At 44.9% G+C, this 23,895-nt stretch overlaps 1 protein-coding gene across 5 annotated transcripts in view; it reads left to right on the plus strand.

Moving 5' to 3' along the window:
• Positions 1-23,895, plus strand: part of WNT11 (Wnt family member 11) — a 53,346-nt gene that overhangs the window by 23,724 nt on the left and 5,727 nt on the right. For 3 of the 5 annotated variants that reach the window (XM_087895751.1, XM_087895753.1, XM_087895752.1), the window contains exons 3-5: positions 3,361-3,596; positions 4,836-5,113; positions 8,358-8,650. In XM_087895751.1, the coding sequence (XP_087751877.1) occupies positions 3,361-3,596; positions 4,836-5,113; positions 8,358-8,650 (807 nt within the window). The remainder of the gene's footprint in view (positions 1-3,360; positions 3,597-4,835; positions 5,114-8,357; positions 8,651-23,895) is intronic. The other 2 variants (XM_087895754.1, XM_087895755.1) reach the window with 1 other exon arrangement.

The following is a 23,895-nucleotide window of genomic DNA, read 5'->3' on the forward strand; positions in this document are numbered from 1 at the left end:
TTTGGAGAACCGGTAGCGGAAATTTTGAGCAGTTCGGAGAACCGGTAGCAGAAATTTTGAATAATTCAGAGAACCGGTAGCGGAAATTTTGAGTAGTTTGGAGAACCGGTAGCGGAAATTTTGAGTAGTTCGGAGAACCGGTAGCAGAAATTTTGAGTAGTTTGGAGAACCGGTAGTGGAAATTTTGAATAGTTCGGAGAACCGGTAGCGGAAATTTTGAGTAGTTCGGAGAACCGGTAAATACCCCCTCTGACTGGGCCCATCCCCATCTAGTCTATGCCTCCCGAGACCCAGCTGATCAGGAGGAAATGGGGATTTTGCAGTATCCTTCCCCTGCCATGCCCACCAAGCAACACCCAGAGAACCGGTAGTAAAAACAAATTTGAAACCCACCACTGCATTTGCACCACTCAGGTGACCCTGAGGACACAGATAAACCTCCAAGTGCTTCAAAGACCCTCTAAATCTAAAAGGATGCAAATGATCAGCTGTCTGCAAGGAGTATCAATCCTTCCATTCCATTAGATAGATAGAGATTTTAATTTAATTTAATTTAATATTTAAATTTATATACCGCCCTTCTCCCGAAGGACTCAGGGCGGTGAACAGCCATAGGTAAAAAAAGATAGAATACAAAATTTAAAAACAATTAAAAAATATATTAAACAATTTGGCCCAACAGTTAAAATCCCCCATTTAAAATTCAAATTAAAATTACACCATTGGAGAGTTAGGCCAGCCCGGCTTGATGAAATAAAAAAGTTTTGATGATTGATAGAGATAGAGATAGAGATAGAGATAGAGATAGAGATAGAGATAGAGATAGAGATAGAGATAGAGATAGAGAAGATGGATGGATGGATGATTAGAGAGAGAGAGAGAGAGAGAGAGAGAGAGAGAGAGAGAGATAAATTGATGATATATAGAGAGACAGAGATATATAGATAAATATAAGAGAGGGATGGATAGATAGAGAGACAGATAGAGAGACAGACAGACAAATAGATCGAATAGATAGATAAATATAGATAGATAGATAGAGATTTAGAGATAAATGAGAGAGCGAGAGGGATGGATAGATAGATAGATAGATAGATGATGAGAGATAGACAGACAGATAAATAGATCAAATAGATAGATAAATATAAGAGAGAGATGGATGGATAGATAGATAGAGAGACAGATAGAGAGACAGACAGACAAATAGATTGAATAGATAGATAAATATAGATAGATAGATAGACAGAGATTTAGAGATAAATGAGAGAGAGAGAGGGATGGATGGATAGATAGATAGATGATGAGAGATAGACAGACAGACAGACAGATAAATAGATCGAATAGATAGATAAATATAGATAGATAGATAGACAGAGATTTAGAGATAAATGAGAGAGAGGGGGGGATAGATAGATAGATAGATAGATAGATAGATAGATAGATAGATAGATAGATAGATGATGAGAGATAGACAGACAGACAGACAGATAAATAGATTGAATAGATATAGATAGATAGATAGATAGATAGATAGATAGATAGATAGATAGATAGATAGATAGGATAAACAGAGACAGAGATATAAATTTTATACATAGAGAGAGAGAAAGAAAGAGACAGAGAAAGAAGCAGAGAGAGAGAGAGAGAACATATTTTTACATCGTTAAATTTCATTTTGTTAGATAGGGATCAGGATAGTTAGAAAGGCAGGAATTTCATCTTGTCAGAAGCAGGACTGGGGGTGGAAAAATAATCTCCTCCTAGTCAGAGGAGAGTCATCTTCGCAGGCTGCCAATCAGCCATTTGTCCTCCCCAGAGAAGGGAAGCCCTCTCTGTAATACAGTTGGAAAAGAAAATGGAAAAATTGGCAAGAACTGAGAGCAACTCTGGCCCTCTGGGAGCATGTTAGAGAAACGTTCAGATTTCCTCCGTCCACTCGGAGACGGGAGACGACTGCCTAATGGTTGCATTTCACAGAGAGGTCAACCGTTCCAAGTTTGCCTCATCCGAAGTAACTTCAGGATTATTCCCAGTCGTAAAAGGACCCTCAAATCAACCCGGTCGAGCTTGTAGTAGAGCCTCTATCTTAGCCATGTGGAACTGACACATGTTCTTCCCATCACATCCGTGGGCTCAGTTCCATTTGGCCGGCTTGGAGGTCGACGGAGGTCCTTAATGGATGGAGTTTATGGCAGAAGTAAAGTGGGTTTTAATAGCCTCGGTTAAAGTCCCGGATTAGAGGAGGTTTCGATCCGAGGGCTTTTTATCAATTTAGGAAACCTTTTGCACTTTCTTCTCGGAGGATTTGGAATTCGGAACCCAAGCAGCCTTCCAACTTTCTGTGTGACCCACCATCCTCTCTGTTGTAATCCGCCAGCAGCCTGCGGAGTTGGCTGGCTGGACAGTGAAGAGGCTGGGGAGGAACATGGGCCAGTCCTGGAGTCTGGGGAGGCCTGGATGAGGGCTCTGCGTTGGAGGCAGAGACGGGGCCAGGGCCATCTGAGAGTGATGCATGGACTCCGGAGCCCCCAAAGTTGGACAGCAGAGAGGCAGAGGAACAGGAGGAGCCTGTTCCTAGTGCACGCATGTGCAGAGCTTCCAGAAGGCAAGAGCAGCTAAAGCAAAAGGGATGACTCGGGAGTAAGGCTCGGAGATGATTGGCTCCTCCCATAAGGTTTAAAAGAGAAACACTTGGGGCCTTTTGCAGGAAAGCAACGTTGCTAACTCTGTTTCCAGTCAGCATCTCTTGTTTGTTTCTGAACTCTGTGGGGCTTTGCCAAGTAAGGCCTTTGGCAGGGTGTCAAAGAAGATAAAGGTTGGTGATTATCCCGAAGGACTTCTTCCGAAGGACTTGTTTCGCAACTAATTGGGACTCAGCTGGGAATGAACGTAATTCTCAGCTGTTACAATAAAATAGGTGTTTTGGGGACTAATTGTGTATTGTAATTACTCAGTAAGCCTTAGTCACAAGTCTCCCTCCTAAAGCTTTCCAACTTTTTTTTTTAATTGGCAAACAAGAAGGAAAAACTTCCCAGAGGTTACTAAACAATACGGTAACTGCAATATAAATCTATTAGGTAGATATCTAATATATATATATATATATATATATATATATATATATATATATATATATATATATATATATAGGCGCTATCTAACAAAATGAAATTCAGTGGTGATAAAAGTAAGGTTCTACATTTAGGCAAGAAGAGCCAAATGCACAGGTACAGTGTATGTGCTACCTCGCTCAATAGTAGTAACTATTTTATTAACTAGCAATAACAGAGTTTTCCTTCTGGAGGTTGTTCTTGCAGCTGGCTTGGCTCACCGGGTGGTCTCCTTTCCTTTTCTTTTTAGAGCTTTGTTCAAGACTCCTTCGGCTTTGGCCTTGAACCAGAGCCAGCACTGCAAGCAGCTGGAAGGCCTGGTCGTTTCACAAGTACAACTTTGTCGTAGTAACCTGGAGCTGATGCAGACGATTATCCAGGCTGCTCGTGAGGTCATCAAGACGTGCCGGAAAGCCTTTTCCGACATGCGGTGGAATTGCTCGTCCATTGAGCGAGCTCCGAATTACTTGCTGGATTTGGAGAGAGGTAAAGGGAAAAAGGAAGGGGTGGGGTGGGGGGGATGTCTTCCTAAAATTTTTCCAGACTTCCTCGATTAAGTACCGCTCACCCCTGACTCTTTACAGGTAGTAAAAGGCAGTGTGGTGGTAGACCGGTGCCTGCAAAAATAAATGGGTAGATCGGTACAGCTCTACAAGCAGTTAAAAGCCTGGTAGACCAGTACCTCTGCTAAATCCTAAAGAATTGTCACGTGACCATCAAGCCACACCCACAAAATAAGCCACACCCACAGAACCGGTAGTAAAAAAATTTAGGTCAACAGCATGGGTCCCCAACCCCTAGGATGCGCGACCTGTTTGAAACCGGGCTGTGGGGACAGATGGGCAAGCGTGTGCATGCGCGAAGCCCCACTTGCGTGAGTGGAGGGCGCTTGCATGCACTCACACATGAAATGCCAAGCACGGGAAGTTCCATTCGGGCGAACGGAGCTTCATGCGCGAGCACAAGTGCAAGCACCCTCGGCACGCACGCAAAGCTCCATTCGTGCGAGTGGAGCAGTGGTGGGTTTCAAAATTTTTTACTACCGGTTCTGTGGATGTGGCTTGGTGGGCGTGGCAGGGGAAGGATACTGTAAAATCTCCATTCCCTCCCCACTCCAGGGGAAGGATACTGCAAAATCTCCATTCCCACCCCACTCCGGGGGAAGGATACTGCAAAATCCCCATTCCCACCCCACTCCGGGGGAAGGATACTGCAAAATCCCCATTCCCTCCCCACTCCAGGGGAAGGATACTGCAAAATCCCCATTCCCTCCCCACTCCAGGGGAAGGATACTGCAAAATCCCCATTCCCATCCCACTCCAGGGGAAGGATACTGCAAAATCTCCATTCCCTCCCCACTCCAGGGGAAGGTTACTGCAAAATCCCCATTTCCTCCCGATCAGCTGGGACTCAGAAGGCAGAGAATAGATGTGGGCGGGGCCAGTCAGAGGTGGTATTTACCGGTTCTCCGAACTACTCAAAATTTCCGCTACCGGTTCTCCAGAACTGGTTAGAACCTGCTGAAACCCACCTCTGGAGTGGAGGGCCCGTATGCCTGCCACTTGCACGAATGGAGATGCACGTGGGTGCCAGTGCCTGCCACTCACTCACTCTCTCTCACACCACACACACACCAATGCCGGGCCAGGCCCAGTTGTCAAGTTGTAACGTTTGGGGACCGCTGTTCTACAGAACGATGTGTGACGCTGTCGGTCTCTTTTCCAGGTACCAGGGAGTCTGCTTTTGTATACGCTCTCTCTGCTGCAGCCATCAGCCACACCATTGCCCGAGCCTGCACTACCGGGGACCTCCCTGGCTGCTCCTGTGGTCCCATCCCAGGTGAGACACCTGGACCTGGGTATCGCTGGGGAGGATGTGCTGACAACCTCATCTATGGTCTTGTCATGGGGTCCAAATTTTCAGATGCTCCCATGAAGATGAAAAAATCAGGATCACAAGCCAATAAGCTGATGCATCTACACAACAGTGAAGTAGGGAGACAGGTAACCAAGAGGGTTATTGTCATTGTGCAATCATCAAATTGGGGGTTGGACCCATGAATAATTTCGTGTAGCGTTTAAGCTGCCGGTTTAGAAACCAGCTGGGAAGGTTTACATATAGCAATCGCGCAACCCTGGGGACGCTGCAACCGTCATAAGTACATGCCAGTTGCCAAGCCCGCGAATTTTTATCAGGTGACTCGGGGGGGGGGTTGTTTGCTGTAAGGGTTGTAAGTGGGAGGACTCATTTTGGTTGCTCGGTTTTTTTTGGTGCCTTAGAGCAGGGGTGTGAAACTCAAGGCCTGCGGGCCAAATCCGGCACTCAGGGTGCTTAGATTTTGCCCACGGGGCCACCTTGGAAATAGCAAAGACTGGCCCATGGTGCCTCTACCAACCAAAACGGAGCTCAGGAGGGCCGCGTACTGCTCCGTTTTCATTGGCAGAGAGCTGCAGGAGGATTCCCCCAGCCCCGCCCGGGCTACCACAGGTGCCCCCTGACATGAGTGATGTTGAGCTGGCTGTTGTGACGTAGGCTTCCTGAGTCCTTCAAACAGACGAGTAGTCCCAAAATCCTCTTTTATTGCAACAGCTGTGAATTACATTCATTCACAGCTGAGTCCCAATTAGTTGCAAAAAGTCCTTTGGGAGAAGTCCTTCAGGATAATCACCAATCTTTATCTCCCTTGACACGCTGCCAAAAATCTACTTGGCAAAGCCCCACGGAGTCCAGAATCAAACAGAGATGCTGACTGGGGACAGAATTAACAATGTTGCTTTCCTGCAATGGGCCCACGTGCCTTTGCTCCTCTTTTAAGCCTTATGGGAGGGGACAATCATCTCCAGGCCTTACTCCCGAGTCGTCCCTTTTGTTTTAACTGTTCTTGCCTTTTGGCAGCTCTGCGCATGCGTGCACTAGGAACAGGCTCCTCCTGTTCCTCTACCTCTCTGATGTCCAACTCTGGAGGCTCCGGAGTCCGTGCATCACTCCCAGATGGCCCTATCTCTGCCTCCGATGCAGAGCCCTCGTCCAAGCCTTCCCCAGCCTCCAGGACTAGCCTCACTGTCCGACTCCGCTGCCAGCTTCGCAGGCTGCTGGCGGACCACAACACTGGACACGCCCACCCTGGCCACACCCTCCCCAGGTCAAACACAACCGTGATGCGGCCCTCAGTGAAATCAAGTTTGACGCCCCTGCCTTAGAGTCACTTAGAAAGAGACTGAAGGGCACTTCTTTCAGTGCCATTCTAACTTTTGGCGGTCACTAAACGGTCGTAAATGGAGATCCACAGGTAACAGGACAAACTTATCTCTGGGGAAGAAATTGAATCCATCGCTTGTGTAAATTTCCTTGCTTGCTCCAGAGGCCTTGTTTGCAAGTCTCTAACACAGAGGTGGCCGCAGGGTTTGGTCCAAGAGATCATCAGTGGTGTGATCAAATCTTGCATGCGGGCAGTGTGTATAAAAACAGGCAGATCACACCATGCTAGATCAGATCACACCTGACTTTTGGACCAAACCCTGAGATCCTACAATGTATGTAGAGAAGAGCAAGAAAGATGACAAAGATTCTGGAGGATAAATCATGCGGCAGATATCTGAGGGAGCTAAGGGTAGATATGGCTAGCCTTTGAAGAGAAGGATCAAGAGGACATGATAACAGTCTTCCACTATCTGAAGGACTTTCACAGAGAAGAGGGGGTCAACCTATTCTCCAAAGCACCTGAAGGCAGGGCAGGGAGTAATGGGTGGAAACGAATCAAGAGAAGCAACCTAGAACTAAGGAGAAAGTTCCTGACAGTGAGAAAAGTTAGTCAATAGAATGGCTTACCTCAGGTGCACCATCACTGGAAGTCTTCATGAAGTTGAATAGCCATTTGTCGGGAAGTTTAACGAAAAGAAGGACTAGGGGTGACATGATAGCTGCATTCCAATATTTGAGGGGCTGCCCCAAAGAAGAGGGGGGTCGAGCTATTCTCCAAAGCACTAGAAGGCAGGACAAGAAATAATGGATGGAAACTAAGCAAGGAGAGAAGCAACCTAGAACTAAGGAGGAATTCCCTGACAGCCAGAACAATTAATCAGTGGAACGACTTGCCACCAGAAGTTGTGAGTGCTCCATCACTGAGAAACAGAATGAATAAGAGAGTTGGAAGGAACCTTGGAGGTCTTCTAGTCCAGCCCTCTGCTCAGGCAAGAAACCCTACACCATTTCAGACAAATGGTTGTCCAATCTCTTCTTAAAAACTTCCAGTGTTGGAGAATTCACAACTTCTGCAGGCAAGTTGTTCCACGGATTGAATAACATTTGACTGGGTTGCTCTAAGGCTCTATGGTCTATGCCCATGATGGCGAACCTATGGCACGCGTGACCGAATTGGCACGTGGAGCCATGTCACGCACAGCGTCGCCCGTTCCTTTTCCGGGTTTCTGGCGCGCATATGCGCGCAACGATCAGCTGGCCTTTTTGCATGCGGTAGTGCCGGAAACTAGAAACTAGTCGTCCATTTTCCTGAGTGAGCATGTACGCCGGCCAGCTGATCGTTGCATACGCATGCAAGCCAGAAACCCGGAAGAGAAACTGGCTGAAACCGGAAGTTCAGTAGCTGAAATCAGAAGTTCATTTTTGGGCTCGTGCATGCGCCCTAGGCAGCTCCTCTTCTGGCAGAGGTGGGTTTCAGCAGGTTCTGACCAGTTCTGGAGAACCGGTAGCGGAAATTTTGAGTCGTTCGGAGAACCGGTAGTAAAAATTCTGACTGGCCCCGCCCTCATCTATTCTCTGCCTCCCGAGTCCCAGCTGATCGGGAGGAAATGGGGATTTTGCAGTAACCTTCCCCTGGAGTGGGGAGGGAATGGAGATTTTACAGTATCCTTCCCCTGCCACGCCCACCAAGCCATGCCACGTCCACCAGACCACACCCCCAGAATCGGTAGTACAATTTTTTGAAATCCACCACTATCTTCCGGGTTGCGGCCCAGACGTGTATGTGTAAACTACGCATGCATGCACACTTCCTTTTCGGCACTCGGTGCCAAAAAGGTTCGCCATCACTGGTCTATGCCTTGAGTAGGGGGGTTGAACTAGAAGACCTCCAAGGTCCCTTCCAGTTCTAGGTTTCTATTCAGCTTGAGGACAGATAGTTATGCACCATTCAGGCTTCCCGGGCAGGCATGTCACCAAGTAAATTGGATGTTGGCAGAAAGAGGGACGGTTCCTTCAACGTTTTTGTGTTGCTGTTTTTTCCAACAGTCCCTGAAAGCCTCTTTGGAGATGAAATGCAAGTGTCACGGAGTTTCCGGCTCTTGTTCCATCAAGACCTGTTGGAAGGGCCTTCAAGATTTGAAGGACATCGCCCTGGATTTAAAAAACAGATACCTTTCGGCCACCAAGGTTGTCCATCGTCCCATGGGCACTCGCAAGCATCTGGTGCCCAAGGAACTTGATATCCGTCCAGTGAAGGAATCCGAGCTGGTATACTTGCAAAGTTCTCCGGATTTTTGCATGAAGAACGAGAAAGTGGGCTCCTACGGGACGCAGGACAGGTAAGGAGTGTCCAGGTGTGGGCATGGATGGTTCTCCTGAATTTTGGACCCCTTTGGAGATGGCTGCTTTTGACAGCTGAGGAAAAATGTATTTTCTCTGGAGCCCAGTTTAAGGGTGCAGGTAGTTCTTGAGTTATGACCATAATTGAGCCCAGGATTATATAGTTGTACCCAGGAGTGAAATGCTACCGGTTTGGGCCGGTTTGCTTGAACCGGTAGTAATTTATTTATTTTATTTTATATTTATTTTATATTGGATTTCTATACCGCCCTTCTCCCTAAGGACTCAGGGCGGTGTACAGCCAGATTAAAAAAACATGCAGAACAAATATTAAAAACAATTAAAAGATATATAAATTTGGCCCAATTAAAACTCATTTACCAATTAAAAACGTTTAAAACATTTAAAAACAGTTAAAAATTTCATCTTAAGCCAGCCCGGCTTGTTTAAATAAATGGGTTTTAAGGGCACGGCGGAAGGCACTGAGGTCTTGGATTCTCCTTATCTCTGGGGGGAGCTGATTCCAGAGGGTGGGAGCCCCCACAGAGAAGGCCCTCCCCCTGGGGGTCACCAGCCTGCATTGTTTGGCTGATGGCACCCCGAGGAGGCCCTCTCTGTGGGAGCGCACGGGTCGCTGGGAGGTCGTCGGTAGCAGCAGGCGGTCTCGCAGATAGCTAGGCCCTATGCCATGGAGCGCTTTAAAGGTGATAACCAACACCTTGAAGCGCACCCGGAAGACAACTGGGAGCCAGTGCAGCTCGCGCAGGAGCGGTGTTACATGGGAGCGCCATGCTGCTCCCGTCACTACCCGCGCTGCTGCGTTCTGGACCAGCTGGAGCCTCCGGGTGCTCCTCAAGGGGAGCCCCATGTAGAGAGCGTTGCAGTAGTCAAGGCGAGAGGTGACGAGGGCATGAGTGACTGTGCACAGGGAATCCCGATCAAGAAAGGGCCGCAACTAGTAATAATTGCTACCATATGCCCGAGCTGGTTGTAAAAAAAATGCTTTAAAAAGTACAACAATCAGCTGTGCCACGCAATCGTTGGAACTTTTTAAAAACTTTTTTAAAGCATTTTTTTATTACCTGTTTGCCCAAACTGTAGTAAAAAAATGCTTTAAAAAGTAAAAAAAAAAAGTTCCAAAGATCAGCTGTGTGACAATCAGCTGTGCCGGGAAATGTCGGAACTTTTTTTTTACTTTTGTCTTTTAGTATTTTTTTTTTACTACCAATCAGCTGTGAGAAAATCAGCTGTGCCTGATTGTCCTGCTTGTTGCAGGGGCCATTTTGTGTAAAGTCCAGCTGCTTTTGCCTCGTGTGTGAGTCAGTTGTGCAGCTTTTGTGTTATTTTTGGGTAAAGTGTGACAGTTTGTTTTTGAGCTCTCTGTGAGGTTTCCTGCTTGTTGCAGGGGCCATTTTGTGTCAAGTCCAGCTGCTTTTGCCTTGTGTGTGAGTCAGTTGTGCAGCCACGCCCACCCGGTCACATGACCACCAAGCCACGCCCACCAAACCACACCCACAGAAAGGGTAGGGAAACATTTTTGAATTTCACCACTGGTTGATCACTGTTGTGTTGATCAAAAACGAGTTGTCACAGAAGTGGCCTCATTTTACATCATTTTTGAAAAGTGATGTTCAGTGCTATAAAATAAATAAATAAATAAATAAATAGATAAGATTGCATGAAGCTTAGGAAGGATCACTCCTGGAACTTGTGCAGCTGCGCAACGATGCGAGGCTAATTCCCCACTTAACTCCTCCTTCCTGCCTGGCTGGATGTTTCCCAACAAGAACCATTCCATCATCCCCAACACTGAAAGGCATTGATGGGAGCTGATTATCCAACACAACCAGTTAAATATGAGCCAGCTGTGTGCGGTGGCAGCCTGGTGGCGCAGCAGAATAATAGCCTGTTATTAACATTCAGCTGCCTGCAATTACTGCAAGTTCGAATCTCGCCAGGCTCAAGGTTGACTCAGCCTTCCATCCTTTCTAAGGTAGGTAAATTGAGGACCCGGATTGTGGGGGCAATAAGCTGACTTTGTATAAATATACAAAAGTATGAAGGCTATTGCTTAACGCATTGTAAGCCGCCCTGAGTCTCCGGAGAAGGGCAGCATATAAATCAAATTAAATTAAATTAAATTAATAAAATAAAATAAAATAAAATAAAATAAAATAAAATAAAATAAAATAAAATAAAATAAAATAAAATAAAATAAAATAAAATAATAAAATAAAATAAAATAAAATAAAATAAAATAAAATAAAATAAAATAATAAAATAAAATAAAATAAAATAAAATAAAATAAAATAAAATAAAAAGCCACTGCAATCCTAAATTGCATTAACAGAGGGATTAACAATCAAGATCAAGAGAGGTACTAATACCACTCTATAAAGCCTTAGTAAGGCCACACCTAGAGTCCTGCATCCAGTTTTGGTCACCACATTATAAAAAAGGATATTGAGACTCTAGAAAGAGTGCAGAGAAGAGCAACCAGGATGATGAGGAGACTGGAGGCTCAAACATACGATGAACGGTTGCAGGAACTGGGCATGGCTAGTCTAGTGAAGAGAAGGACCAGGGAAGACAGGAGAGCATCTTCCAATATTTGAGGGGCTGCCACAAAGAGGAGGAAGGAGGTCAAGCTATTTTCCAAATCACTTGAAGGCCAAACAAGGAATAATGGATGGAAACTGAACAAGGAGAGATTCAACCTAGAAATAAGGAGGAATTTCCTGACAGTGAGAACCATCAACCCATGGAAGAGAAGTTGCCTTCAGAAGTTGTGGGAGCTTCATCCCTGGAAGCTTTCAAGAAGAGACTGGACTGACATCTGTCAGAAACGGTGTCGGCAGGATCTCTTGGTTGGGCAGGGGGTTGGACTAGATGACCTACAAGGTCCCTTCCAACTCTGATAAATCTGTAAACATCTGGAGGGCAGCTGCCCGAGGCTGATGCTTAGGTAGAATGATGTCCTAATATACGGTTCTCCAACCATCCTGCAAGTTGTCTTAATGTTTTGCTTTTCGCCCGGAAGATTTTTCGTTTTAGATAAACGCTCCTCGTCTTTGGCCAAACAAAAAGTCTTAGAATTGGAGCAGCCCCGCGGCGAATAGGCAGGGGTCCAGCTGGCCTGGAAAGAGTCCAACAGAACCGTTTACATCTGAGGCACTTTGGATTCAGACTATCCGAGATCTTTCAATGCACGTTTATTTGTTTTGAATATATATGGTCCCTGGGTGAAATTTCCTTCTGGGGAAATTTCAGCTTTGCAGAGTTGTCGGCTGGGATCTCAGCTTCCCTCAGTTAGGCTGATGTGTTGGCACAGCTGGAGGTTGCACCAAGAAAATCTCCTACCAGCCCTTCGAGGTAGGCTAGCTAGGCCAAGAAACGTTAGCTAAGCCTTTTTTTAGTAAATCCCAATACAGGTAATCCTCGAGTTACGGCCACAAGTGAGCTCTAAAATTTCCGTTGCTCGGCGGGACGGTTGCGAAGTGAGTTTTGCCCCATGTTATGACCGTTTCTTGCCACCGTTGTGAAGTGAATCACGGCGGTTGTTAAGTGAGCTACATGGTTGTTAAATGAATCCGGCTTCCCCATCAGTTTTGCTTGTCAGAAGGTCGCAAAAAGGGGATCCCCTGACCCCAGGACACTGCGACCGTCATAAATATGAGTCAATTTGGTTTTAATTGGGTTATTTTTAATATCTTGGGCCGAAATTATTTAATTTTTTTAAAACTGTTTTTAAATTTTATATGCAATGTTTTATCCTGGCTGTACACCGCCCTGAGTCCCGCAGGAGAAGGGCGGTATAGAAATAAAATAATAATAATAATAATAATAATAATAATAATAATAATAATAATAATACATTATAATAATAATAATTGCCAAGCACCTGAATTTTGATCATGTGACTATGGGGATGTTGCAATGGTCGTAAGTGTGAAAAATGGTCGTAGGTCGCTTTTTTTCAGTGCTGTTGTAACTTCAGTCACTATAAACAAATGGTTGTAAATCGGGGACTTCCTGTACACAGCAGTTGGGCTGGGGGAGGGTCTTTCAGAGAGGGAGGACTTGGTAATCTTCGTCTTCCAGATGTTTGGGCTAACATCTGGAAGCCCATAAGCACTGGACTCCATAGTCAACAAAAGAGATATAGGGAAGGATCTATAGCAGGGGTAACAAACTGGATTTCTTCGAGAGGCGGATCGGCATTGTAGTTCTCCTCCACGGGCTGGCAGAGGGGGGGAGCAGGGGGGGAGACGGGACGGACACCTCCTGCAGCACCCCGTCAGCCAAAATGGGGTGCAGGGGGGCGCACATGACCCCCTCTGCCCCATTTTCGGCCTCCAGCAGTACTCTGCCAGCCAAAAATGGGCCGCGCGGAGACTCCCACACGGTCCATTTCAGCCGGTAAAGTGCTGCAGGAGGCCGGGGAGGCCAAAAACGGGCCGTCGGGCCCCCACATACAGCCCATTGTGGTCAGCAGAGGCATCGGGGGCTAGTCCTTTGATATTTCCAGGCCGGCCCTGCAGGCCGGATTTAAGCCCCCTAAAGGTTGGATCCGGCCAGCAAGCCTTGACCCCTGATCTTTGGGAACTAATCCATCCTTATGTCTCCTTCCTTCCCCCTCCCTCCCTCCCTCCCTCCCTCCTTCCCTTCGTTCCTCTCTCTCTTCCTTCCATCCATCCTTATGTCTCCTTCCTTCCCCCTCCCTCCCTCCCTTCCTCCCTCCTTCCCTTCATCCCTCTCTCACTTCCTTCCATCCATCCTTATGTTTCCTTCCTTCCTTCCTTCCTCCTTTCTATTTCCCTCTCCTTCCTTCCTTCCTCTCTCTCTCCCTCCCTCCCTCCTTTCCATTTCCCTCCCCTTCCTTCCTTCTTTCCTTCCTTCCTTCTCCCTCCCTCTCTCCTCCTCCCTCCCTCTCTCCCTCCCTTCCATCCATCCCTTCCATCCATCCTTATGTCTCCTCCCTCCCGGACTCTTTACAACTATTGGCGACTCATCTGTGAATGAACAGAATTCACAGCCGTTGAAATAAAAAAAAGGGGTTTTGGGACTCATTGTGTGATTTTTACTGTCTCACGAAGCACCAAGGTTTCTGAAGTGTAATCCATTTGCTCTTCATCAAGCTAGCTAAGAATTCTGGGAGTTGCAATTCCAAGCTATCTTGGTTGGCCAAGATTTAGGCTATTTCCCAGGATCTAATAGAAATAGCCCTTAGCTCTAACCCCTGCACTGGCTCCCGGTGGTCTTCCGGGTGCGATTCAAGGTGTTAGTCATCACCTTTAAAGCGCTCCATGGCTTAGGACCTGGGTACCTATGAGACCGTCTTTTGCCACCAAGAATGTTAACTCTAAAGTTAACATTTGTCCGTGACATTTTAATAATCTCCTATCATTCCAATAACCGACATTCCATTTCTTTCCGTTTCTCCCCGAAATCCCAACTCCTACCCTTGCTCTATTTTTTTCTGCAACTCTTTCCAAACTGAGATTAAAATTGATCCAGACCTTTTCTTTAATCACCTCGACTCCCACAATGGACGAATGGCTGTAAAAATTGATGGGAGTTAGCGGAGATGGTTAAATTGACAGTCACAATTCAAGGTGTTGGTTATTACCTTTAAAGCCCTACATGGCTCAGGGCCAGGTTATCTTCGAGACCGCCTTCTACCGCATAGCTCCCAGCGACCGGTAAGATCCCACAGAGTTGGTCTCCTCCGGGTCCCGTCAGCTAAACAATGCCGGCTGGCGGGCCCGCGGGGGAGGGCCTTCTCTGTGGCTGCCCCGGCTCTCTGGAACCAGTAAACTCCTGTGATCCGGATCATCTCCACCCTATTGGCCTTCCGGGAACGATGAAGACTGGCTTTTCCAGCAGGCCTGGGACCGTTGATCTCGCTCTTGTGATCTGGTGAGATCCGGCCACGAATGGTATGAATGAGTTTTTAATGTTTTTAATGTTTTAATGTTTTTAATTTTTCAATGTTTTTTATAATGATTTTTTAAAATGTATTGTGAGCTGCCCTGAGTCTTCGGAGAGGGGCAGCATATAAATTGAATTAATTAAATTAAATTAAATTAAAAAATTAAATTAAATTAAATTAAATTAAATTAAATTAAATTAAATTAAATTAAAAAATTAAATTAAATTAAATTAAATTATTAAATTAAATTAAATTAAAAAATTAAATTAAATTAAATTAAATTAAATTAAATTAAATTAAATTAAATTAAATTAAATTAAATTAAATTAAATTAAATTAAATTAAATTAAATTAAATTAAATTAAATTAAATTAAATTAAATTTGATTAAAAAGAGAGAAAAAAAATCAAATACTTTTATTTCTACCGGTACTTGGAAACCGCTTCTGGACTTTATGCTTGGGGTGGGGGGAAAAAAATGAAACTTTGATTTTGGGTTTGACCGATTAGATAGATTGGTTGTTATAGAAATGGCTAATTTAAACAAATATGTGAAAGTAAAATGTTGAGGTTTAATGCAGAAGTGAGATTCAGGTAATTTACCTACCGGTTCGCCCAGCACCAAAAATGTGAGCGCACCTCCGTGCATGCACCCGGCCTTCCACACAAACACTTTGCTTGCGCACTCGCCTTACGCACATACACCCAGACTCAAAAATGTGCCTAAATAGCACAGCATAGAGCCGGGGCAGGCGGGTGGGTGGGCTCACCCACGATTTCCGCTACCGATTCGCCCAAACTGGTCTGAACCAGCTGAATATCACCTCTAGTTTGATGTTAATGCTTTATTCTAACTGCACCGAAGAGAGTTGGAAGTCAATGCCTTTTCCTTCTTTTCCCCCTCTTTCTTTCTCTCGCTTTTCTCCTCCCTTTCCCCTTCCCTTTTATTTACTTTTGTAGTTTCTTTGCATGCTTACGTTATAAACTAATTTAAAAAAAATAAACTACATTTAATCACAGCGGTGTCCGAATAGCTAGAACAGTGATGGCTAACCTTTTTGCCATCGCGTGCCAAAGGCGGGGGGGGGGAGGAGTACGGGAGGGGGTGTCATGTGAGTGTGTGCCCACACCCATAATTCTATGCACCCTGCCCCCACCCATGTGCACATAACCCGCCCGCATTCCCACCGCTTTTGGCACATGATGGCATAGTGGGCCTGGCAGACCCAGTTTTTTGCTCTCCCCAGGCTCCAGAGCCTCTCTAGGAGGCTGGGGAGGGAAAAAACGGCCTTCCCCACCCTACCCCACCCCCGGAGGCCCTTCGAAGGCCAGAAATGGCCCGATTGCCAACTTCCGCTGGGCCCTGAAGTTGGCAAACAGGCCATTTCTGGCCTCTGGAGGACCTCTGGGGGGGTGTTTTCACCCTTCCCAGCCTCCTAGAGAGGCTTTGGAGCCTGGGGAGAACAAAAAATGGGCCTTCCCCACCTCCCCCAAGCCCTCCAGAGGCAGGAAACAGCCTGTTTCCCTACTTCCGGTGGGCCCAGAAGGCCCGAAAATCAGCTGGCCGGCGCACGCATGCGTGCCAGAGCTGAGCTCGCCTGCCCACCGATGTGGCTACACGTGCCATCTGTGGCACGCGTGCCATAGGTTCCCCATCACGGAGCTAGAATATGATCGATTGCGGGGAAATGAACAGTTAGTCAAAAGAAGCAAAAACAGTTGTGTTTTATTTCCCACCAGTGACAAAAACACAGATCAGGAGAACCTTCAAAGTAAGTTTAAGGGCATTTAAAAAGATTGCTGAGAAATTTAAAGGTCAAAAAAAGCAGATAGGAATCGTGATAAATCAGTGATAAGGGAAGGAAAGATTTGGCTCTGTTTTCCTTTCCTTTTTCCTTATGTTATGCAGGTAGTCCTCGACATACGACCGCCACTGCATCCAAAATTTCTGTTGCTAAAGCTGTTCAATTGATTAAATTATTAGATTTGTTAAAGTTGTTAAATGAGTAACATGGTTGTTTCGGTGAATCCAGTTTCCAAATTGACTTTTGTGAAAACATCAAAATTTGCAGAAATGGCAAAACTGACCTGTCAGAGAAAAAAAAACCATATTTATGAGGATTCTTTTTTTTTTGTTGTTGTTGAAAGACTGAAAACCATATATGGACTTTTGCTGAAAGAAGTAAAAAAATAAATTGGAGATTTATGGCTTGAAGATGAAGAAAGATGGAGATTAAGCGAGGGGCTGAAGGGATTTGCAAAACGTTTAGGAAGGAGTTGCAATACAAATCTGTTGAAAAGAAAATCCAAAGTCACTTATACATTTCTTAACTTCAGTTTTCTTTTCCTTTTCTCGCACTGTTCTTTTTTTCTTTTTTCTTTCGATTCCCCTTTTTGTTATATGAACATTACTCTTAAATACAGGTAGCCCTCGATTTACGACCATAATTGAGCCCAAAATTTCTGCTGCTAAGCGAGATAGCTGTTAAGTAAGCTTTGCCCCATTTTACGACCTTTCCTGCCGCAGTTGTTAAGTGAATCATTGCGGTTGTTAAGTTAGGAACCCAGTGGTTAAGTGAATCCGGCTTCCCAATCAACTTGGCTTGCCGGGAAGGTTGCAAAAACAGATCACATGACCCCGGGATCAGTGGTGGGTTGCTGGCGAACCCGTAGCGGCGGCCGGAGACACGAACTGGTAGCGACGGGATTTGAAACCCAGTACTGCCCGGGACACTGCAACTGTCATAAATATGAGTCAGTTACCAAGTGACTGGATTTTGATGACATGACCACAGGGATACTGCAACGGTCGTAAGTGTGAAAAACGGTCATAAGTCACTTTTTTCAGTGCGGGGAGACTCATGGACATACACAAGGGGTGGGGCGTTAGCGTTGCATTTGGGGGTGGCACTTTTGGCACACGGCTCCAAAAAGGTTAACTATCACTGGTATAGGGTTTCATGCCTGAGCAACAGGTTGGACTAGTGTTGTGGCTCCGTTACCTGAGCCTGTGTCATTGGCAGGAGAGGACTCCGAGAGTGAAGGAGAGGAGTTGGCAAGGCCTCCCTCTCCAGGACCCTCCTCTCTGGCAATGCCTTCGGTGTCCACCGAAGGGCAAGAGATAGGGCCGGGGCCAAGCACGTCCACGCAGCCACAGGTGGACAGTGATGAGGGTAATGAGTCTTGGCTGGATCCACGCCAGCGTCGCAGAGATAAGCGCGTGCAACAGAAGAAAAGGCGTGCCCAAGATTAGGCTGAGTCACTGGACCACACCCCACAGGATATAAAAGGGAGCGTGGTGGCCAGTCAAACCTTGTGACGAACAAAGCTGAAAGCTTCCATGCCATTCCGCATTGCCGGACTTTTGCTATAGACTTTGTTGGATTATCTCTGGACTTGATTGACTCTGTAATTATTGAGCTGTTTCTTTTGATGTACCAGAAGTGGGGAGAAGTTATCTCTCCTCTTCGTAAGTAATAAACTCTTGGCAGGCAGCCACTAGGTTGTTGCCAAGTTCCGTTATCATAAGGAAAAGGATTTTGCCGGCTGGTTTGGTCTTTAACTCTTGAACGTCTGTTGGTGTGTGTGCGTGTGGGACAGGGACAGAACAACTAGGTGGCTCAGTGGCTGAGCTTGTTGATCAGAAAGGTTGGCAGTTCGGCGGTTCGAATACCTAGTACAGGTCTCTTGCGTGAGCAGGGGATTGGGCTAGATGACCTCCAAGGTCCCTTCCAACTCTGTAACTGCTACTGATCAAAGAGAGAAGCAACCTGGAATTAAGGAGAAACTTCCTAAGAGTGAGGACAATTCACCAATGAGCCGAGGTGGCGCAGTGGTTAGGGTGCAGTACTGCAGCTACTGCAGCTACTGCAGCGGATCAAATCTCACCGGCTCAAGGTTGACTCAGCCTTCCATCCTTCCGAGGTGGGTAAAATGAGGACCCAGATTGTTGGGGGGCAATATGCTATTTAGTATACTGTCTTTGGTGTAAGCCGCCCCAGAGTCCTCGGAGAGTGGGCGGCATAGAAATATGAATAATAAAAAATAATAAATAAAATTAAAAAAACCAGTGGAACAGCTTGCCACCAGAAATCGTGGTGCTCCATCACTGGAGGTTTTTAAGAAGAGCCTGGACAGCCACTTGTCTGAAATGGTATAAGGTCTCTTACTTGAGCAGGGGGTTGGGCTAGATGACCTCCAAGGTCCCTTCCAATTCTTTTATTCTATGTTCTTAGAAGGATGATTGAGAGGATTCTGGGATTATTATTATAGTTGTGAGTTAAGGATTACCAGTAGCTGATTTTTTTTGACCTGCATCCTGGTTTTATGCATCTGGATATATAGAAAGCCTAAAGACAAACTACATGGGGAAGAATAATAAAACTTGGCAACAATTGGCCTTCCGAAAAGCGGTGAAGACCTCGCTTTTCCGGCAGGCCTGGGGCCGTTGATCTCGCTCTTGTGATCTGGCGATTTACGAGACCACCTGCTGCCGTAAACGGCCTCCCACCGGCCGGTACGCTCTCACAGAGAGGGATTCCTCCGGGTGCCGTCGGCCAAACAATGTTTGGCATAGAGAGTAGAGGAGACAGAGAGATAAGCTCTGAACTTTTGCCTGCTAAATCCCTTTGAAGTCGAGTTGTCGTGGAAATGAAGGGGGGAGACATTCCTGGGAAATGACGAGAAAAGAAGTCTGAAGAATGACTTGGAAGATAGCCAATGAGAAGCAGAGATTTGGGGAAAGGAAAGGGAGGGATTGGGGGGGCAAAAGGTCAGTCTTGTCCGCATCGAGTCATGATCCGGTGGCTGTGCTCAATTAAAGAAAAGATTTCCTTAAAGATTGGCAGTTTGGAAATTCATTTATTTTGAGATAGCATCGAAGTCTGACACCTACTATCTGGAACGAGCTCCCCCCGGAGATACGGAGGATCCCGGATCTACACACCTTCCGCTCTAGACCTTTTTATTTCACCAGGCTGGTCTGGCCTAACCTCTCCCATTCTTTTTTTAATGTAAATTTTAATTTGTTCTTAACCTGGGGTTTTAAATTTGTCTTGGGCTAAATTGATTTAAATTCGATTTTACTTCTGCTTTTAAATTTTTGCATTCTATGTGTTTTATCTTCTGCCTGTTCACCGCCCTGAGTCCTTCGGGAGTAGGGCGGTATACAAATCAAATAAAATGAAAAATGAAATGAAAAAAAAATGAAAATGGCGAGATCCGGCCATGAATGGCGTGAATGAGTTTTGAATGTTTTGAATGTTTTTAATTTTTAAATGTTTTTATAATGATTTTTTAAAATGTATTGTGAGCCGCCCTGAGTCTTCGGAGAGGGGCGGCATATAAATTGAATTAAATTAAATTAAATTAAATTAAATTGGGTGGTGAAAGTTTAGATGTATGGTTGTCAATAATCAGAGTGGGTTCACTCCAGGAGAAAGTTGGTTTGATTTCCATCTTAAGGGACGCCCAAAATCATTTATTTTCCTGGCTCTGCCAATTGTACCTTCCTTCTATAGCTATGTACCATTGCATAAAATAAATTAAATGATAAAAGCTTCAAATAGTAAATAATAAAATAAAATAAAAATGTAAAATAAATAAAATAATAAAGATAAATAAAGATAAAACAAAACAAAATAAAACAATAAAAAATAATAAAATAAAATATGAAATATGAAAGCTTCAAAACAATACAATTTTTGGAAAAGGAGGCCCCAAAATTTCTGCTTATTTAGTGAGATAAGGAATCTTATCTTTCTTATCTTATCTTTCTGGTCCCATGGCTGGATTGAGATTGCCCAGGAGGCCAAGGGAGAGACAGGTTCGGTTGATGGATTCTATCAAATCCCACTGAGGTTTCTTAGGGTTTTTAATCTTTAAATGAGATATAAACAAGTGATTCGAGCCAATTATCCAATGAGGAGGTGAATTTTTCTTCATTGGGTTTCTTCCAGCAAAGGACTGACAATAAGCTCTGTCTCTCTGTCTTGATCTCTGTGTCTCCCTCGCCCCCTCTCTCTCTTCTTTCTCTCTCTGTGTTATTTCTCTCACTGTCTCTGTTCTTTCTCTCTCTCTCTCTCTCTATCATCTCTCTCTCTCTATCTATCTCCATCTATCTATCTATCTCTATCTATCTCTATCTATCTATCTATCTATCTAACTATATCTCTCTATCTCTATCTCTATCTATTATCTGTCTATCATCTATCTATTATCTATCTATCTATCTATCTATCTATCTATCTATCTATCTCTATCTCTATCATCTATCATCTATTATCTATCATCTATTATCTATCTATCTCTATCTATCTATCATCTATCTATATCTCTATCTATCATCTATCTATATCTCTTCTATCTAACTATATCTATCTATATCTATATCTCTATCTATCATCTATCTATTATCTATCATCTATCTATTATCTATCTATCATCTATCTATTATCTATCTATCTATCTCTATCTATCTCTATCTCTATCTATCTCTATCTATCTAACTATATCTATCTATATCTATATCTCTATCATCTATCTATTATCTATCTTCTATCTATTATCTATCTCTATCTATCTATCATCTATCTATATCTATATCTATCATCTATCTATTATCTATCTATCATCTATCTATCTATCTATCTATAATCTCTCTCTCTCTCTCTCTCTCTCTCTATCTATCTATCTAACTATATCTATCTCTATCTCTATCTCTATCATCTATCTATTATCTATCTATCTATCATCTATCTATTATCTATCTATCTATCTATCTATCTATCTATCTATCTATCTATCTATCTATGTCTAGTTAGGTAGCTATCGTCTATAATCTCTCTCTGTGTGTATTTTCTCTGTCTCTCCCCTTCCCCCCATCCCTCTGTCGCTGTCTCTTTCTCTCAACCTTTGGGATGCCTACACTATGCCGTGGGGTGAAATGGATGATCTCAAGTAACCAAATATTTTATTTGTACACCACCCAGAGTTCCTGTTTGAGAGAGATGAGCAGCTTCTAAAAGATAGATAGATAGATAGATGATAGATAGATAGATAGATAGATAGATAGATAGATAGATAGAGATAGAGATTTTCGTTGACTTCGTCCTTGCTTCTCGTCTTTGCCAATCGTCAGTAAGAGAGGTTGTGACGGAGGAGGGGGTCTTTTTTCCCCCATCTGGGAGTGTGGGGGTAGCTGTGCCATCTTGACACTCACAATGTGCAGACAACAACTCTCTGGGTCCATCACTGCACAAACGCACAACCTGCGACCACAAGTCGTTGGCACTGACTCAGGAGGCCTCCTCCAGGCTTCTCAAGGACTTCTAAATATTTACCCATCTTCCCAGACTTGCTCTGGGGGGCAAAAAAAGGCTTAAGAGAGGGAGGGGACGGGCCTGGGGGTGGGGGAGAGCCGGGACTTGAACCTGGAGAGCTGAGATCTGGAATAACAAATGGGGGCCCAGCGGCATCAGGAATAATACACGGGGCAGACCTGGAACAAGGTCTCAGCACTTCATCAATCCCAGAGCGATGGCCCCGGGAATGGGGGGGGGGTCTGTTCCCATAAATCTTGCTGGATTCCTTTCCTCCCCTTCGCGAGGAGGGGTCTGCGGTGAGAGCAGGCAGCCCCCCCCCCCCGTTTTCCTCACCAGCCTTGATTGGGCCGTAAAGGATGGCTTTGTGCAAAGCAGCCCCCTTGGCTGTACAATTTGGGAAAAGAGATGTGAGGGTTTGGGGGGAGAAGGGGAAAGGAGGGGAAGGAGAAAGGGAAAGGAAGGAGGAGGGGAAGAGGAAAGGGAAGGAGAAAGAGGAAGGGTAGGAAAGGAAAGGAAGAGAAAAAAGGAGAGGAGAGGAGAGGGAAGGGAAGGAGAAAGAGGAAGAGAAGGAAAGGAAAGGAAGAGAAAAAAGGAGAGGAGAGGAAAGGGAAGGGAAGGAGAAAGAGGAAGAGAAGGAAAGGAAAGGAAAGGAAAAAAGAGAGGGGAGGAGAGGGAAGGGAAGGGAAGGAGAAAGAGGAAGAGAAGGAAAGGAAAGGAAAAAAGAGAGGAGAGGAGAGGGAAGGGAAGGGAAGGAGAAAGAGGAAGAGAAGGAAAGGAAAGGAAAAAAGAGAGGAGAGGAGAGGGAAGGGAAGGGAAGGAGAAAGAGGAAGAGAAGGAAAAGAAAGGAAAAAAGAGAGGAGAGGAGAGGGAGGGGAAGGAGGAAGGGAAGGAAAGAAAAGGAAAAGAAAAAAGGAGAGGAAAGGAAAGGAGAGGAGAGGAGAGGAGAGGAGATGGAAGGGAAGGAAAGGAAAAGAAAAGGGGAAAGGGAAGGAAAGGAGGAAGGAAAGGAAAGGAAAGGAAAGGAGGAAGGGCAGGCGGAAGGGAAGGGAAGAATCTGTATCTTCTTTATCTAATCTTGGCTAAACTTGGGAAAATGAACAGGGTGAGATTAAAATATTGCTTGGATGGGAACCCTGGAGAAACCCATGGTTCCCATCCACGCTCCAGTGATGGAGCATCCACAACTTCTGGTGGCAAGTTGTTCCACCAGTTAATTGTCCTCACTGTCTGTAGGCTAGATTGGGAAAAGCAATTTTTAGCAGCTTCAAGTATACGTCGTAGCCCTGAATTCAACAGGAATCAAGCTTATCCCAAAGGTGACTTGACTTAAGGAGAAATTAAATTAACAGTCTTTGATGTGACTGCTTATCACATCTAATCCTCAAGTTACGACCCTCCGTTTAGTGACCATTTGAAGTTACAACGGCACTGAAAACAAATGACTTCGGTTTTCACCAGGGGTGGGTTCTAATTTTTTTTACTGCCAGTTCTGTGGGCGTGGCTTATTTTGTGGGCGTGGCTTGGTGGTGGTGGGGGTAATGTGACTGGGTGAGCGTGGCCAACTTTTTTTTTTTAACTTTTAAAAGCATTTTTTCTACAACCTTAAGAGGTTGCAGAAAAAAAATGCTTTGAAAAGCCTCTGACGATCAGGCAACTCAGCTGGGATCGCCAGAGGCTTTTAAAGGCATTTTTTTTCCTACAACCTCTTCGGCTGAAGAGGTTGCAGAAAAAAACTGCTTTTAAAAGCTTCTGACGATCCCAGCTGAGCTGCGTGATCATCAGAGGCTTTTTTTTTTACTTTTAAAAGCCTTTTTTCTACAACCTTAAGAGGTTGCAGAAAAAAATGCTTTCAGGAGCCTCTGACGATCAGGCATTTTAAAGGCATTTTTTTTCCTACAACCTCTTTGGCCGAAGAGGTTGTAGAAAAAATGCTTTTAAAAGCCTCTGACGATCCCAGCTGAGCCGTGTGATCATCAGAGGCTTTTTTAAA

Source organism: Pantherophis guttatus, chromosome 5 (assembly GCF_059756535.1).
Source record: "Pantherophis guttatus breed Tessera chromosome 5, ASM5975653v1, whole genome shotgun sequence".
Lineage (NCBI taxonomy): Eukaryota > Metazoa > Chordata > Lepidosauria > Squamata > Colubridae > Pantherophis > Pantherophis guttatus.